At 42.5% G+C, this 19,466-nt stretch overlaps 1 protein-coding gene across 1 annotated transcript; it reads right to left on the minus strand.

Annotated features, from left to right (window-relative positions):
- Positions 1–1,779: 1,779 nt before the first annotated feature.
- On the minus strand, positions 1,780–19,145 carry ADSL (adenylosuccinate lyase). The gene is made up of 13 exons (XM_084206451.1): positions 18,891–19,145; positions 14,362–14,565; positions 13,216–13,260; positions 12,321–12,400; positions 10,396–10,567; positions 10,051–10,097; positions 9,572–9,662; positions 8,692–8,761; positions 7,187–7,334; positions 5,259–5,349; positions 4,303–4,392; positions 2,238–2,414; positions 1,780–1,917 (listed from the first exon to the last, which is right to left on the minus strand). The coding sequence occupies exons 1-13, from the start codon at positions 19,044–19,046 to the stop codon at positions 1,831–1,833; spliced, it is 1,458 nt and encodes a 485-aa protein (XP_084062577.1). The 5' UTR covers positions 19,047–19,145; the 3' UTR covers positions 1,780–1,830.
- Between the last annotated feature and the right edge of the window lie 321 nt (positions 19,146–19,466).

Raw genomic sequence — 19,466 nt, forward strand, 5'->3', positions numbered from 1 at the left:
CAGGTGTGGCCTCACCAGTGCTGAGTACAGGGGGAGAATAAAGAGATGAACAGCTGAGAGCTGCTCCTGAAGCACTGCCAGCTGACCTCCTCCCAACAACCAAGCAGAGGGGAGAATTACACCTCTGGCTGTTGCCATTGCCAACTCTGCAGGAAAGTAGAAAGTCAGGTCCCAAACCAAGGAGGGGAAGTCTCCTAAAGGATTTATCGTGCCAGTTTTCTAGGAGGATGACTTTTCCTCTGTACCACTGTTACTCATTTTAGAATTTCCAGGAAAACAAGTTCAATAGCTCACAGCTGGCAGCCTCCACCTGACAAATACTTATTTCCAGTGATGAGAAAAGATACTGTTCCTCCTCTCCACACAGGGTTGCTTGGTTCTTTTTAAGGAGGAAAGAGGACCAAAAAAGGAGGACTTACGCATCTGTCTGTTTTCTTTCTTGGCTATATCAGTTTGAGTAATAGCCTGAAAATGACGAGGGTTCAATTAGAGTTATCCTTTTCAAACAGATGGCTAATTAAATGTTAATAGCACAACCAACCAAAATGTTTTAAACACCATCAAACTCGCAAATGTTTGAGACATTTTGAATGCCATATTCTAGGGGCAAGGTAAAGCCAGAGCAATCTTGATGGAAGATCACAGCCTGAAGCTTCCCACTGCTCTTAACTACTTAATAAAGACAAGCCTTATTAAAACATACAGTATTTTAAAAACCTCTTTCAACAATGATGGCCTGAAGGACAGCAGGTAGCCTCTTTCAGTTAGTTCTACTTTTTAAAAGTCTCTTGAGCAACCACACTTCAAAAATCATCAAGTAATCCTTATTAAGTCACCTCTGAGGGTCTGAATAAATAAGAGGTCAGAGAGAGAGCTTTTCTACTGCACTGAATGCTCTGTGATATAATAACACTGGAAGAAGAATTACTCCAGATTAAGTCAAAGGGAAAAGAATTTGATCCACTACTAAATGTCCAGTAAAGCACAGACATTACAGAACAGATCATTCATGTCAGAGATAAAACTGAAGCTCTTAAATTTCTCTGGCATTCAGTGAATTCCAGTATCATTTTTCTTTCCTTATCAGACAAAACTTGTAGTAGAGAACAACTTTTACATGCCAGAGTCTACCTGCCACTCATTATCAAGCACCTACAGCCAAGGACCACAATCACAACCAGAACACAATGACTGGTTTCTTACCAACACCTGTAAATATGATTTTCAGAAGCTACAGAGCCACAGTTACAGTATTAAACGAGGAAAGGAGCACTGAAGGAGGACCAGTTTGATGAGCCATGAAGTTCCATGGCCTCCCTCTTTCATTATTTCTAATATTTTGGTCTGTTTGCTCCCAAGTCACAGTACTCTGAAAGCCAGGACAAACTTGTCAACTTTTGAGACACCTATGGAGAAAGTTTCAGGGCATGGAAAGAAAGATGAAAATGGGGTGGGCTCAGTTCCTCTTACCTCTGCTCTTCAACAAGTCAGTCCTACAAGAGTGTCAGGCAGCACCAGGCATTGCTCTTTAACAGCTGGCAGTGCTCTGTGAGGGACCAATGAAGGTGCTGTGATAAAGTTACCTTGTCACAACTGAGCATTTCTCAGTAACTCAGCACACTATAGATGGAGGCTTGACCTCCATCAGTAGTCAAAGACCTCCATCAAACAGCAAACAGAGAAAGAAAAGCCTATCTGGAATCAACCTGGCTCTAAGCTCTGGGGGGTAAATGTACTGTAGAGAACCAAAATAACATGACACAGTAAACAGACCTGGGTCAATAAGGCTTTTATTATCTTCCTGTACCCACACACATTTGCAGACTATACTTAAAGTGCCAGTTCAACTTTCCCACCCATCTTGCTTTGGTATGGAATCAGTGCCGGTCGAACCTCCTCCTTCAGGAACTTTGCCACCTATTCAGGAGGAGAAAAATAAAATTAGGAAAAGGACTTGCCTCCTCCTCCCCATTTGGACCTGCTTGTCTCATGGGGTCTCTCTTTCACAAAGATACCCAACAGTCTGGTATGTCCAGGATCAAAAGTGTGAAGTCACAGGGAAGAAAGACAAGAAAGCCAAGGAAATCAAAGGAGAAAAATGTGTCTTCTCCTTAGTAGTATGGCTAGAGTTATATAATATGTACACTTTGTAGCAAACAGTGTATGTATTATATACAAAAGGAGGCAGGATTAAACTGCACATTGCATTAACCCACAGCCTCTTTCCACTGCTTTACCTGCTGAGGAGCACGTCCCGTGAAGGAGGAGGGATCCAACAGGCTTTCAAGTTGTTTATGGATAGGGCTGAAGTAAGGATCAGCACGGACACGGGCAATGAAGTCATTATCACCCCCTTCCTGTTTCACAACAGCTGCTGCTTGCTGAGAGAGAACACGAATTTTCTCGTGGCAATCCTGTAGGTGCAGGGAGAGGAAGATGGAAAAAGAAAAAAGTCAGTCCGTTGCTATTGATAGCACATGTTCATCCCACCAACTTGGATGGGAGGAAAAAATATCTAAGTGTATTGCCCTGGAGAGTGCAAAAAGAAGATGCAGTTTTGACTGCAGTACTTCACGTGCCACTACATTAAAAGAAGATTTTCTTCATCCTTTCACATCTGCCCTTTGAGGCTAAAACAGTCTGAATGTCACATACATTCCCTGTTGAACTATAACATAAACTAATGACACTGGAATAATTTATACTTCTTCAAATTTTCCAAATACTCTTAGGAGTCATTCTAGGGTTTGGTTTTTTTTTTTTTTCCCCAGTTGTAAATAATGTAAAACCTCTAGAGATTTTGAAAAGGGAAAAGAAAAGAATCTGTTCAACTTAACAAGCAAACTTTGCAAACCATGACCTACATAAGGATAGACTGTGGAATAAAACCATTCCTTTGGAATCAACTGGTAAGAACAAGGGAACCCATATGTAGTCAGGTATCACCTACGAAATCAGATATTGCCATGCTGATCCTAAAATACAGCCATGTGACTGCATTTACAGCTATGCAGGGATCTTCTAAGGAGAAGAAGGAGATGCATTATCCTTGATCTACAATTAGGACAAAAATAATCCTGCTTCCTCTATCCAAATGTCATTTTGCGTCACCACTGACCTGCCTCAGGTGAACACATCTGTCTTCTGGATATTTAGGGGAGGGATCTGTTTAGTAGTAGGGAAAGGAAGTGAGTTTTAGTGCTATGAGGTGGGAAAGCCTAGAAAATGTGCTGTTCCAAAGTTCCCAGCACACAAAACCAGAACATATGAATGTGAATATGAACACCTTCTACAAAGGTACTAAGCCCTGAGGGTAAGTAATTAAACAGCACCAGGAAGAAGGCAGGTCAACAAGAGACAGAAATGAATCACAGAATGTGATTCACATGATGTGACCCTTAATGCATTTAATAATACATAGTCAGGAAGCTTACTCACTGACCCACTGACATCAGAAACACAAGGGGGGAAAAAAGGAAAAAAGGATGTTTCCTGACTAATATAATGGGTGATTTGCCACAACTGTTTCAGAAAACTGAAACCACATATACTCAGCTCAAAGCTTCTATCAAACTCTTTTATTGTTCTTGCAAGTTTCACTTCTATCCTTGATGGGGAAATAATCATAGAAGGAAAAATTATTATCTAAAAGGCAAATGAAAATAAGGTGTTTCATTAAGATGGAAATTCGATTATCAATTTTGACCTGAACTGTGAAATGAAATGATAAGGAAATATAATCTAATTGTGTCTGGGTTTATTTACTAAGGAAAATACTTAACTACAGTTTGCTTGAACACAGGAAGCTGAATGAAGGACTATGAACAAAGTGGTTAATATACTGTACTGCGTTAGGGAAGAATGACACATGAATGAGTGATTCAGAATGGCCTTACTTGCTTTTTTTGTTAACAGTACTGATTCATCCTCTTTTAATTTATAAGGTAGCCAACTGCCAACATATTCCATTTAAAGAAGCCTGGATTGTGTTCCAAGTTCCTTCAAACACTTAAAAAAGGAAAACGCCTACTACTATCAAACATAAAAATAGGTCTCCCTCTTCTGCAGCACAGCCAGCCAGATTAGCCCAAACACACAGTGTTCCTAACAGAAAATAGAGATCTCCACAAGTGCTCTCCCCTCAGAGAGCAGAGCCTGGCTTTGCAGCACCAGTGTAATAACTCTGTGGGAGCAGGTGAAGAGCAGAGAAAGGTGAGACAGGACAAGAGCCCAGATACATTTGTTTCTCAGGAGACAAACACCAGGCTGTAAACAAAGATAATTTGGACACTTCATTTGTACCTGACGATTGCCTCCAGCCTTCACCATTGCCATGATTATATTCTCTGTGGCCATGAATGGCAGCTCCTGCCGGATCCTTCTCTCAATCACCTTAAAGACACACACAAAAAAAACCCCAAAAAACAGGAAAAAACAAACAGCATTATAGAAAGTCTACAGACGACTGAAAATTTCGCAGTGAAGTTTTTTTTCCTCCCCCCTTGAATCTCTGGGACTGGACAATGGTGACAGAATTACAGAAAAGTTTGGCTTGGAAGGGACCTGTAAAGGCCATCTAATTCAACCACCTGCAATGAGCGGTGACATCTTCAATTAGATCAGATTGCTCAGAGCCCTGTCCAACCTGATGCTGAATGTTTCCAGTGATGGGGCATCCACCACCTCTCTGGGTAACCTATTCTAGTGTTTCAACACCCTCTTTGTAATAAAACTTCTTTCCTCTATTATCTGAATTGTCCCTCTGTCAGTTTAAAACTATTACCCCCTGTCCAATTATAACAGGCCCTGATAAAAAATTTGTCCCCATGATGCAAAGACACATTGTCATTTTGAACTTAGCTCTGGAAACCCAGATATTGAAGTTATAATACTTAGAAGCCACATATTGTACAAGATATTAGTTTGAAAAGATGCCCAATAGTTTTTTTTAACCTGTAGCAAGTTCCAGGACTGGATGAGATCTGTCTAGACAGTATCTTTAGCTGCTAGGTTCTACAGATCCGTTCTGTAATTCAGGGAAAAATATCCTTTGTGACAAGTTTTGGTTTTACGCTGTTATTGCCCTCACAAGAGGCCCCTAATGTATGTCCTACAACTGTGAGAATATGGCAAGAATAGAGCAAAATTCAGAAACCATTTGAACTAACATAAAAATGTAATTCTTGGAGTGGGAGCATTTTTGTACACTTTGGCATAGTTGTAGCATTACCAAGGAGGTCCATTATCCCCTGCTTTACCTTTGGATACACCACAAGTCCCTCGGAGACATTCTGCAGTGTACTCAGAATGATGTCAGCTGTGAGGAAAGCCTCGGCCAGACACACGCGCCTACGGAACACACATACCTGGTCAGCAACAAAGCCATATTCCAGCCTACCTCAGATCCTACAGCTGCTGTAAATAATGCTCTAAATGGCATTACTGTGGCCTAACACTGGAGCTGTTCTCTTTTTTTTTTTTTCCTTTTTGGTAGTAGAGAGGGAGAGGGAAAAGGGTGAAGGCACACATAGAAAGCTCCAAGATAATTCAGCGCTTACACAGATAGGAAACAGGGCAGCAATCTACAGGATCTTCCCCTATGTGTTCTTTGCTGAAGTGTCTACTACTGATCCTACCCTCCAGCAGTAAGACATGCTGCATGCTCATGCTGGGCCTGGCTGTGCTCAGTGGGGAATTTCCAAGGGGATCCATGCATTTGGTGAGGGCTTCCTCCAAGAAACCAGCTCCTGCTCACAAAGGAGGCTCCTGACAAAAAGCAAAGGAGGGAAACAAGAAGAGTAGTGGGGTCTGAGCTGTATCAGGCAAAATGCTCTGCATCACAATGCAGCAAACATAGCATCATACATCTGTAACAGCAGGGCCTGGCCCATCCTAAACTGTCATCTTTTAAATATTCTAGTTCTTGAACCTTTTGCTACATCTAAGCCCTCCAATTCTATCACAGTGCCTTAAAACAACTTTGCTGGATTGTAGATTGATTGAACTTTCTCTGGGTTGTTCTCCTTCAAAATGCTGTAGCTTTAACAAGAGCACAGATTTTTATAATTGGTTAATGAAGTGGACAGATTAAGTCTTTCTATTAGATGAGATGAAAATAAAATTTTAAACATTCCAGTACCTCTCTCAAGATTTGCTATCTATTGGGAAATAAACACACCATATCAACCAGTATGCAATCTCTTAAATTTACATTGTTTTCTGCTGCCTATGCAGCTCTTTTTTTAATGAGAGTAGCAGCTGTGGAGTAAGGTCCCCCTGGGAAAAAATCTTCTATTTTTTCCCGAAATGTTATGCAGGCATTATGTTTGTGGAGACATTTTAAAAATAACACTCTTGTCAGCAACGTTACTGCTAATCTAGCATTAATTAAGCCAAAACTGCTGCTGTTCATTGTCTCACAGGTGCCATACCTTAGAAGAGATTTATAAGATTCTAAGACATCAAATTCTGCAACAGAATATGATTTGAAACTAAAATGTTTCAAAGGCAGGTATGAGCTTTATGCAATTTAGTACCAAATAAAAGATGGAAGCATTGAATTTAATTGCTGTAATTTACTTGAAAATAATTGTAGATAACTTCTGCTAAAGTCAAAATAGTTGCAATGAAGAATTATAAAACAAAGCAAAATTTGCTGAGCAATATCCTAAAGACCTGCACAGATTTTCATGAAACTTTTAAAAATGTAGAGTAATGGTGCTCTTTCTCCAGGATCTGACTACTTCTTGTAAAGAATATTTTTCAAAATTAAAATATGTTTTTAGATTATTTGGAGGGTTAAGGTATTGGACTATTCTCCAAAAAGTGAAAAAAAAAATCAGGGTCAAAAAAACTGCATCCAAAATAAGAAGGAGAATTTGAGAAATGTGAGTACTGTAATACTGTGCTATTGAAACAGGAAGACTATGAAAGCAATTTATTACCTTGGCTTCTGTATCCCTCCCTTTCACTGCTGGTTTACTTTACAGAAGATCTTGACAATAAAAAGAACCTGACAGTTTTTATCTGATGGTACAGAGGAAACCAGTTTGTAGTCTCTAGGTTCTATTGAGACTGCTTTTTGTCAAGGTGGTATCTTGTGGGTTTAGTTTAAAGGCAGTATTTTCTGCAGTGGCCAGAGGACCTTTCTGCACAAGGCCACCTGCAGAGCACAATGTGAACAGACCTGTTGGCACTGTCATCCAGCGTTCGCTCGAACCACTGCACGGCGGCCGTTTGGAGGGGATCCATCACCAGCGTCATCAGGTGCCGCGCCAGGCTGCAGCAGCGCTCCGAACGCATCGGGTTCCTCTTGTAGGGCATTGCACTTGAACCTGGCAAAGCAGGAACAGGGATGCTAACAGGGCAACAGGAGTGCTGCATGCAGGGAGAAGAGATGAAGGTCCTCCCCCAGGAAAGAAAAATGTGTCAGGAATCGTAGTGTCACTACAGGACATGAAACAACACGAGCGCACACGCAGCTGCTCTCAAGGTGAACAAAAGGGGGAGTTTATTTTCTGACTCTAACATTTACAGTTTTCTAAAAGTGACAGTGGATTGGAAGGTGGGAGTGCCACCCCTCCAATGACACTGGACAAACCAACAGTCTATCAAATTTCTCTTCTTCCATAAAAGAATGCAAAACTATAAGTTATTTACAGAAAGTGTGTGAGAAAGTTCGTTACAAGAATGTAAACATCAGAAAGCTTAGAAAAGCTTAAAAAATCAGGGCGACATCCTAGTTTTGACTAAAGCTTCAAAATACAACAATTTTCTATAATAACAAAAATTGCACCACCATTTTCCCCTTCAGATCAGAAACATCTAAATGTGGGCAAAGAAAAAGTGAGATTACATTTTTGCAATTCTGCAAAACAGAAGTACTACCACATAAAAGGGACAAATAGTTGTACTTTTAAATGTAGTATTTAGCACCATCTCTCCAGGCTACCCACAGCAATCTTAGCAGTGTTGGAGCCTCCATCTGCTCAGAACACTGTCCTTCTAAGTCAGATGCTTACACTGCTGCCTGTTGCTCTAGTGAATGGGTATTAAAATAATCCACAGAATGTAGAATGGTACAAGTACCAGACAGGACTAAGGCTTAATTCACTGATTCAATTCTATACAACTATTTAAGGGACCCAAGCTTTCTTTCAGCCAAGAGCCAAAATGCTACATTTCCTCTTCCCTTTCTAACAGTGTGAGAATCATATCATTGGTGTTCTTCTGGCAAGGGTGCAAGGGTCCACCCTAGTTTCATTGTTCCTAATTTGTTTGCTTATAAAGATCAAAATGCTGAGTTGGGCTCAAAACCTACTTTCCAGTCAGCCTCATGAGGACAGGAAAACATGAAGCACACCTCAGATCCAGGTCTGCCTCTCTAGGCAATGGGACACACGCATGGGACACTACTCCTGCTCTCCCCACAAACACAGGGAGGGCACAAATACAAATCTGATTTTAATTACTTAATATCCAGAAACCTTTAGGTAAGGTGTTTTTTTCTTTTTCCTTCCCTCCTCCCCTCCTTTCTTTTTCTTTTATAAGTATTGAAAATACTAAAAATGTCAACTCCAGTTAATTTAAAGCAAATTCTGTCAGTGACATTTCTAAGTTTGTTTAAAAGGCCACACCAACATAAATGAAAAGAAACATACACCAGTCCAGGAAAACTCTCTCACCCCTTACCAATCTGGTCTTTCTCAAAAGGCTCCTCTATCTCCTTCAGGTTGGCCAAAAGACGAATGTCAGTGCAAATCTAGAAAGCAAGCATGAGAAATTAACAAAACAGAACCAAACTGACACCCACCAATGTATCTTAGTGTTTGTGCTCTTGGAGAATCTTTGCATCTATGTGCAAGAAGTAAACTGGGGGCAGTGGAAAATTTGACAAAAAAATTGATACTGCAATCATACTTCCTGGCCTAAAAATGTTCGTCAAGACAACACAGAAAACAGCAGGTCCACTGGATTAGATGGGAACAGGACTCCAACAAGGGCAAATGTTTGCAGGGAATGGAAGACAGATCAGAAGAGAACACTGAAAATGCATAACAAACTTGCACAGTGATTTGCAAACACAGATAAAGTGTGCTCACTGAACTGGGAAAAAACCAAAACAGAAGAAAATACCACAGATCACTTTAGCCCAAGAGGAGGAAGGAGGGAACAGAGCTAAATCAATGAAAAGAATCCACAAGGACAGAGAGAACACCATTATCAGAAAGGCAATTAACTAGAAGGAAATGGTGAAATTTAAGAACTCATACCCCACTAGGAAAGACATTTACTCTAATTGGATCAATTTAGCATAGATTAGACTAATATCTGATGTGGGAGTTGTTAACCCATTTGAGAATCTGCTCAGTTAACTTGCTTTATTTGTCACTGGTTTTAAGATCTTTGAGATTTAAGTATCAGGCATGTACCCAGCGGTGAATTTTCACGATCACGAAGAAGACAAAAAACACCAGTATTTCTTGAGCAGAGCATTCTGCACCAAAGCACCTTTTCTTCAAGATCTGAAACATTTCTCCCTCTTCCCAATGTATACAACCAGGGTGCTCACCTTGTGTATAGAAGCCCCCAGACTGGCCAGCACAGCCAGGACTCCAATATCCACCTTGCGACTGTAGGTCTGCCCGGTGACCATGTAAGCCCTTGAAATAAGCACAGAAGTTGAGTATTGCAGCCAGACACAACAATGCTGCAAGACTTTGAGCAAGCAGTGACATGGCTCTTGAAGTGGAGGGCTGTCATTCTGCTCGGATGAGAACAACTTTGGATTCAGGCTGTCAATTTCTTGGGGCAGCACCCAGGTGGGAGAGAGGTAAACAGAGGAAAAGGGACAGCTGTGCTTTGACAGGGAGACAAGAAGAAGTGGCCTATTTACCAGGTGAAGCTTCATGCGGGAAAATGCGACTGGGAATGGAAGATGGCAAGGGGGAATAAGTGAACAGCAGCACAGATGTTGGTTTGGCAGCCAGGGGAATCTGGGCCAACACTACCAGCAGGAGTCACACACTGCTAAGAATGTGTGTTACATACCGCTTGAATCCTGCCTTCTCAGTCACTAATCTGTCCAGTTCTTCAACCTTGGGGCAAAGTGAAAGAAAAACAAACCAGAGCTCAAAATACAACTCAGCAAGGTCAGCAAGAGTAAAAATGGTGTTTGCTTTTCTCAGTTTAATGTCAAAAAATCTTCTACTTTCTGTGAAACATCCCCTCCCAAATGCTGCTTACTTTCAAAGAGCCTTGTCAATGAGCCCCAGAGGGATCAGGGTGTCTTTGTAAATTTAATGTGAGAATCTCAATGCTCCCTCAAAGAAAACAGCATTCCAGAGCAGAAAATTGCCAAGACTGTATGAGTGCACCCTGGGCTGTCTGACGTACTTTACTGTGGTCTCCCTCAAAGAGCTGCAAGAAGCTGGCTTGAGTGCCAGTGGTGCCTTTCACACCCCGGAAGCGCAGGTCATCCCGAGCCCGCTCCAGGTTCTGCAGGTCCATGCACAAGTCTTGAATCCACAAGCAGCAGCGTTTCCCCACAGTGGTGAGCTGGGCAGGTCTGAAAACAATCAAGAACACAACACGACTCACTGAGTATTTGCCCAAGCACCACACTTCATTGCTGAGTCTGCCATTAAGAGTTCCCTACAGATTCAGTTATATTGACTCATTTGAGCAGAAATTAACAGGATTTGGCTTAAGCAGAAGGATGTACCAATGTCAGCAGTAAATGGTACTGGAGATGTAATCATTCCTTTCAGGAATTAGATGGAATTACATTACCAGAAAACAGCAATTCTGTGTCCAAGTGCCAGGCGGGCGCCCCCTGCCGGCCTGCAGGGGCTGTGCCAGACTGGGGGTGCATCTGTCCCCCACCCCAGTTCTGCTCACCCAGGGCATGGGGGGCACCCTGCTGATTTACAGCACTGCCGTGAACTTCTCAGCACAGAGACATCTGCATTCACTTTATGATTTTAAATTATTCCTCTCAGGAACCTTTCCTTCTTATTTATAAAAATGTGTTCCTCAGCCTCTGGGCAAACACACTTCAACAACGCTGCCAGCCAACACTGCTTGTAAGACCTCTACCTTGGCATAAGTAACTGCAAGCTTCAGCTACACTTTAGTCCCCCTGAAAATGCTTTGAGACAAAAACGGGGGTGTTTCTGGAAATCACTTTCCAGAAAGTGAAATATTTCAAATGATCCACATTTACTCCAAAGAAAACCTCTATGCTACTTCAAAAAACCATAGACACATGAACAATGTGCTCCTGATTAAGCTCAGACATAAAAAGGAAGCTTGTAAGATCTGGAAGCAGGGACAGGCGATCCAGGAGGAATACAAAGAAACCATTCAACACTGCAGAGATGGGGCAAGAAAAGCCAAAACCCACCTGGATAAATTTAGTATGGGATGTGAAAGGCAACAAGACAGGCCTCTGCAAGTACATAAGCAGGAAAAGGGAAGGCTAGGGAAAACATGGACGTGGCTGTGAATGGAGTAAAGGCCCTGCTGACAAACGACACAGAAAAGGCTGAGACATCAATTATGATTTCACCTTGTATACACTTCTTAAACACTCCTCTGTCCTCTTTCCAAAAGCCCAAATAAAACTAACACAGATACTCTTCCAAAGAGCTGTAGATGAAGAGGGCTGTAGGACTAGAGCTGATGGAACTGACACTGCATATACAGCAAGATGATAAATCAGAGACCTGACCTGATGCTGTCACTGCCCTTTGGGAGAAATGCTGAAGTGCCAGATACCGAGTCTGACACGACCTATGCTTAATTTCCCTGCCTCTGCTGCTCCATATCACTGGGGTAGAAGACCCAGGCTTAGCTCATGGTATAGTTTAATGCTTCTGAAAACAGTCTCCATGAAGCAGGAGATTAAACTACCCCAAGAACAGAACCACCCAGATCTCATTATCCTTTGACTCAGTATCTGTAGTAACAAGTAGCCATTAAAACTTTCTAGGCTGCAGAGGAAAATAACGAAAAACAAAGAAAATCTGACTGGAAGACAGGCTTAGTGCAAGTCCCACTCATGCTTTTTTGAAACAGCCCAGAACATGCACATCTGTGTTTTCCTGGAAGTCATCTTCTATATGAAGCTGTGTTGAAGCAACTGCTGACAGCTAGTCAAAGCAACAATCCAATTTCCTGAACAAGCCTGGAGTAAGGCATACCTTTTCCGAGCCACCAACTGGTCCGAGACGGGAAAAAGGATGGCAAAAGAGCAGTAGCAGGTCAATTTCATCAAAGCACAGACAACAAAAAGAAAGCAAAGGCTGATGGCTACTTACTGGTAGTGAGTGAAGCCCAAAGCAGGCATGTCAGCATACTTCTCAGCAAAGTCGGCCAGCCGGCTGATCACCCTTGCGAGCTGGTGGAAGCAGGAAGGATAGAAAAGAGGTGGAATAAGAGAGGAAAAAAACCCAAACAACACAGCAGTTCACATGCTTAAGCAAAATATTGTGAGAAAAAGGGGAGAGAAACCACTGTGCAGGAAGGGACCTTGAGGGGCAACTGTGCAGCCCCCTCTAACTGTAGAATATGGTGTGTTTCAGTTTTTCAGGGCATGCATGCAATTTCTGCTTGCTACAAGACTCAAGCAAGAGCTCACACAAGTCATTGGATTTGAGCTCAAACTAGTCTAATCTTCATGCCCAACCCAATCCTGCAGTTGGTTCATTCTTGGGTATTTTCTTTATTCCTGGAATTGGTCAGAAATAAAGCTGCTTGGGGTGTAACTGACACACGTACAGTCCAGGACAAATTGGATGCCAACTCATTCAGGTCAGATAGACATCACTGCACTACACTCCTGCTATATTTGACCTCAGAAAATTATATTATATAGTTTCTTGAATGCTGACAGACTCCTAGGAATATAGCTAAGCATAAGACGAAGATAATCCTGAAAGAAATACAGTTATATTGCTATGTAGTACCTGTGGCACAGATAAGGAGCTGCTTATAATTCCAACTGTGAGCTAAAAAGCTCTGGGAAAGAGGAGGAGAGGGGAGGGGAGGAGAGGAGAGGGAGAGGGAAAAGGACTTCACTTTTCTGAGAACAGCCTAGACAGAGAACTCCTCCTAGCTTCCCACAAAGTTTTAGGAAAATCCAAGTTAAACACAGGCTATGCACAGGACATGAGTGTTCCCCAGTTCTGAGACACTGCAGAACCACCTTCTCACCTTGGGTAGCAGGAGGTTAAACCCATCACGGAGGACAATCAAATCCTGAAAGAAGCAAAGAAAGGAACTTTGGGCCATGTTTAAAGGACCAGACATAACGTTTCTCTCAGAGATGACACAGATGATTCAAAAGTCTCCTCTTAAATGATTTGTTTTCTTTCTTGTAATAGAGGTTGCACTGATGCTTATGACAAAAATGCTGAATCTACCATTGCTCCTTTTATACTGCCCATGGAAAGTCATAAGTGGTGCAAGACCTGATTCTGCCAAGTACCTGTGAATGATTATTTTGAGGTCTTGGGACTGCCCACAGAATGACAGACTAAATCATACAGTCCCAAGTGGAAAATACAGGCACTGTAGGCTAAAGACAGCAGAAAAGTTAAGTGGGCTGATGAGGCACCAGTTGTCTTTACGCCTTCTTTTGAAACTGAAGTACAGCTGGGCACAGGTGTCACAAGGAAGGTGGTATCACTCAAAAGCTAAACAGGTTTGCAAAGGAGAAAGAGAAAAAATAATCACACAGCAGCTTCTCATGCAACAAAAGCAGCTATGAAGTTGCAATGGCTTGAACAGTGGAACAGCAATGTATACTGAGAAATAAGGCTTCAGTTTGCACTCCACTGTAGATGAGGTTCTTCACAAGTATTTTACAGGTCTGTAGAACGGTAGTACTTCTTTTTTCACCTGACACACTCATCCATTCTCTTCACTGCTGAAAAGCTTGTTTTCCCCTGAATTATGCAGGGGTTCCAAGTAGCAAATGAAAGCTCATGGACCTTGTTCTGTAAGTCAGTGAACTCTTGTCACAGGGGTATAACTGATAAATCACACAGTTCACATGTTTCTTCATGTGTTTGCAACTCCCCTTTTATCTCCTTGAATATTTAACATGCAAGCAGAGGTTAGGGAACAGTTTCCAGATAGATTTTATTTCATATCAGAAGAAAGAAGGCAAGTGGAGCTTGCTTTCCTAGGGTAGCCACGTTAAAGAACTGAATTAACTTCAACAGTAAAATTAACAAAAACGACTGAAAAATCCACATAATATTTTATATAGAAAAGTTTATAAAGAGCTATAAAATAAACAACTGTAGGTTTGTTTTACCCAGCCCTGCAGGCAGGGAACTGGAGATACATTATTACCGTGTTATCCCCTACGTAGCAGGAAGTTGCTCCAAGGTGGATGATGGCTGCAGCTTTTGGACAGCAGTGGGCAAAGGTGTGCACGTGGGCCATCACATCGTGACGCAGCTTCTTCTCCTCCTCCGCTGCCATCTTGAAGTCAATGTTGTCCAGATTTGCTTCCATCTCCCGTATCTGCTCATCAGTGATTGAAAGCCCAAGCGACTGCAAGGGGAAAAGAACTTTCATTGCATTTGCTCTTTACCAACAGACACAGAAGTTGTTTAAATAATTTACTCCCATCTGACATCTCCCAGAAGCATGACAATTTGGTATTAACCAGCTGTAACAGCAAATGCTTTCATTCCAGGGCTCTCCAGCCTTTTCCAATAGGACAGGACAGTGTTCATTCTCAGATGTTCCCCTTGGGCTTCGTACCTTCCTCAACCATGTAACATTCCTGTGAAAACTACAAAAATTAAAGTCCATGGGGAAAAGTGATATAAAAATAGTATAGTTTAATGTCTTTTAATGAAGCTTACCTTTTGGGTAAAGAAAAATACAGCTAACATGTGACTAAATAGCTTGTGTCAGGAAAAACTCTCTGGACCACAACTAAACCTACACAACTGTAAACAGGGGGCTTAAAACATACGGAAAGGTGTATATGTTTTATATGTTTGTACCTTTTCACAAGTCCTGTAGTACCTCATCTCAGACTGAATATGAAACCTTGTGAAATCAGTTACTTGATCTCGAAGAAGGAGATGAACGCTCCTAGTTCATATTCAAAACTAACTGCTAGAGCTTTTTAGCAAGCTGACTTAAAAACAAAGATATCCAACCACAGATTATACACTGGTGCAATCTACTAAGATGAGAAAAATGTCTTTTTGTGATACTGAGAAATTAAGTCTCACAATGAACTTGGTGTTACTGCCTTTTCCAAATTAAAATACTATTGTCCTACTATAATCGCCAACCAGGAGGCTTCCAGGATTCAAAGTATTTAAAAAACTGGTTCTGTTCAGGATCAAACTGACTGAAAAAATGGTTTGCAGATATGGAACCTGTAACTGAAGAAGACAGCAAGTGAGGCAGATGTGTTCTCAAGGACCTCATCAGATAATGAGTACCCAAACTTGCACTGCCACAAGCATATACATACCCGTGAGTGTCCAGCTAAATGGGGACTGGCACCTGGCCCCAGACTGCTGCCTTTGAGGTGCACCGGTATAGACTGCAACTCCCTAAAAGCACAGGCAGCTCAGCAGGCAATAATTCTTGTGCCAAGATTAAAAATCTCATGCCTTGCTCAGACATCTGTGATCCTTTGGGAAAAGCTGACCACAGCACACAGTCATACAGAGAGGAAAGAAATAACCCCCCCAAAAGGGACGACTTGACGTAGAACACGTGCAAGGTAGGGTAGTGCCAAGACAAATGATGTTCTCATCTGTCCACAAACAATGTGTGAGTCTCCTCCCTATGAGCTTTTGCTGATACTGACAGTACCTCGGGAAGAAAACAACCATCCTTCAAACCCGTGTACCTAAGAAAACCAAGCAGGAAAACTACATAAGGAAGAACACAAGGTTTTCCCCAAAGCACCACAGGTTAGTGAAGTCAGTGATGAACTCTCTGGACTGTGCTTTTAGGGTGTCATTCTTCTGACACTGTCCCAGTATTTTGATACTCTAACAGCTCTGACTGTTAGAGTATCATCCTTTTCCTAAAGGATGGGGCGGAACAGGCAGATCACGTGGCACAGCTCCTGCACACAGAATGAGAACACTGGGTAGTCCATCGTATAAAGAACATATGACAGAAAAACAATGAAACCTAAACTGAACAGAAAAAACAGATGGAGGGTTATGAAAGAAAGAGAGAAAACATATCTCATATGTGCAAAACATATTGTAAGTCAGTTTGATGCTGCAGGATATCAAAGCTACTTCTACAAAAAGGGAGCGCTCCAAGAAATTTGTACTTGATTTTCAAATACAATAAGTCAAGAGTTCAAGATAAAAAGTGTTAACAGAAGAATCATAATACAAAGGAATTTATGCAAAAAATTAAACTAGTGTTTTGGGATGGGTATAAATTCAGACACCTCAGCTCTTGACCCAAACTTTAAATACTGTCAGTTGGGTAAATAGAAGTTTTTCTTACTAATCCCACACTTTGCTAAGCCTGCTCTTTCAAACTCCTGCTATTGCCTGCTGAAAGGAGCCAAACACTGTATAAACTTTCTGCCAAATTCAGTCTCTACTGAACTAATTCTTCCAGTCTTATCTCACATACTCCAAGTGGACAACTTGAAAATTTCACCTATTAAGTAGAGTGAATACTGAACCCATCTGCCTGGCCCTATACTTTACCTAAAATTTTATCACTAAGCTGCATGTCTTCTGTCTTACTTCTCCCTGCAACTTTAAGAAAACCTATGATTAGACCTTCCTAGATCTGATTTATCAGAAGACAAAAGTAAGTACTGCCCACAGTTCATTCGTTACTGTTTGGTTTTTAATGTATCTGAAAAGATAAGCTATGTATCTTCAAAAACATGAGAGAAGAAGCAACACATGAATGTCTTGGAAGTGAGGACATGTGTTGCAGTAAATTGCCATAGCTCATTTATTACCTGGTATTTGGGTGGGTATTCGTTTTCATAGAAATTCTATGCATCTGCTATAAGGAACCTAAACAAACTGTTTGCATGTGTAACTAACTGACCACTGACAGAGATAACAGGTGCTGGAAGTAGCTGACTCTTCCTTCTTTTCAGTCCAGAGCTGACATTAGATTACAAACTGTTCTGGAATGAGGAGCCAGATAAAAATAGTAGTCTCCCTCTTCTTAGTAGTCTTCCCACTATGAAAAGAGAGCTCAAGAAGTTGTTAAGACCTATCTCTATTTTCTGGGAACAAAAGTCTGGGGCGGCAATGGGAGGCAGAGCAAGGGCCAACAGATGGGGTAGCCTGGAATTCTGGGCTTGGGAATGGAAGCCTAAAAGCCTCAAACTGGTTCTTCCAAGCAGATTGCTTTCTCCTATCGGGCAACTCACATATTCTGTTCCGGAACAGAAGAAAAAGTGATGGAATCAATACAACTATGTTTAAATTGTCATGCTTTGATCATGCAAAGCTCCTCAAGCATGCATTCAAAGTACTGACACTTTCTATGTCAGATGAGATTTGCAGCTTTCTCACTCCAGCATCTGACCTGTGACAAAATCAGGCATGCAGTACTTTGGAAGGTGACTCCTATATGAGCAGAGCTGTATAATTGCATCTTCAGCTTCTGAAACATGACATTTGGTCCAGCATATTATTGACAATGCTGCTGTAGTGATACTATCCATGCATGGAGAAGGAACATGGTAATGACATTGTGCGCTGTGTGTTCATTCTCCAGCATGGTCCTTCTCTGCCTTTGCACTCATAGTAACAGCCAGACCTACAGCTTGAATTGCTTCTAACAGTCCCAGGGCTTTGGAAACAGAAATTGGACTTTCTACAAAACAAACAGACTCCTATTGAGTGTGAAAGCTAAAGCCATTCAGTTAGAAAGTGGGGTGGGTTTTGTGCCTTTTTTTCTTTGTTTTTTTTTTTTTTTTTTTTTTTTGGGAACACATTACAGTTCTTTCACTGTCAAAACCCCGGTAAGAATCATAAGGAATCAAGTCAGTGCAACTTAAAAACTGACTGTGTCTCAATTAAGATGTAATAATAGCTTTACATGTATCCCTAATTAGGACCAAAGTCAAAAAGTTTAGCTTCAAGTACACGTTAAAAAACTCAACTTCATATCCTCTACTAACACAACAGCTTGCAATCATATGGACATACTCTCAGTTGCTGCTTCCTAATAGCTGAATTAATAATACACAGTACCCAATCTTTTGTGATTTTTTTTTTTGCGACACTCAGCCTACCAGAAACATCACAACTACTTGCGGGGTAAATGTACTGCTCACTTTGGCAAAAAGTAAACTCAACCCGGAAAAAAAGGGCAATCTGACAACAAACGGCCACAGATGCAGGGGGTGGTCCGGCTGGCACGGACAGACAGCCATCGGATTGAATGGACAGTGGACCTCACCCGTCACACCTCCTGGAAAGCAAACAGCTGACCGCCTGGGAAGGACACCGCTGTTTGCTCAAAGGCAACCCCTCACCAAAGATTGCTTAGCAGAGCTTTTACAAAGCCAATTTTACAGTGCAGGCAAAAGTGCAAGGGGGAGGGAACGAGGCGAGAAGAAATGATTTGCTGAGGGGCGACAGGAGGGGTTGTGTACAGATTGTGGATAACCCTGAACCCGCAGAGCCCCCACCCCTCGCGCCCCTTTGCTCCCCGGAACGCGCCCAAGGGGCGCCTGGAAAGCCGCTCCGGTCGGTTTCCCGAGGGTAGCTCCGGGAAGGTACGGCCGATTCCCGGGCCCTCATCCGCCAGAGCCCTTAATGGGAATCGGGACGCGAAGACGCCCCGGCACCACGCTCCCCCCCTGCCCCGGGCCGCTCTGCCCTCAGCGCCCGTCCCGCCGTTACCTTCTCAGCCTGGGCGAGGTAGAGCCAGAGGCGGCGCCAGGTACTGAACTTCTTCCTCTCGCTGAAGTTGTACGCCATCTCGGCGCTGGCGTACCGCGACACCAGCGGGGAGCGGTACCGCGCCATCACGTCCTGCTCCTCTCCGGGGGCCGCCATGGCAGCGGCGGCAGCGGCGGCGGCGCGGGGGAGCCGCGGGGCCCGCGGGCAGCGCGGGATAAGGGCGGGCAGAGGCCCCGCCCCGCGCCCTCAGCGCGCCCGCCCCGCCCCGCCCCGAGCCCGCGGCGGGCCCGGCGCCCCCCCGCGCCCGGAGGCCAACGCGGCCCCCGGGACCCAACACGGCCGCGGGACACAAAACGTGCACAAGACACGAGCTTTAAATGCTTAGCAGCCAAACACATTTATTAGTATTTTTTTTTCTTTTTTTCCAGGAACCCAAAAATAGTTTGTAGTTATAATGTAAGCAACTGAGTTGCACATAATACAATCATATCTTTCAAAGGAAACAAACAAACAAAAAAAAAAAAACAAACCAAAAAAAAAAAAAAAGAAGAAAACAAAAAACCAAAAAAGCTGTTT

This window comes from Fringilla coelebs, assembly GCF_963513975.1.
Source record: "Fringilla coelebs genome assembly, chromosome: 5".
Classification (NCBI taxonomy): Eukaryota; Metazoa; Chordata; class Aves; order Passeriformes; family Fringillidae; genus Fringilla; species Fringilla coelebs.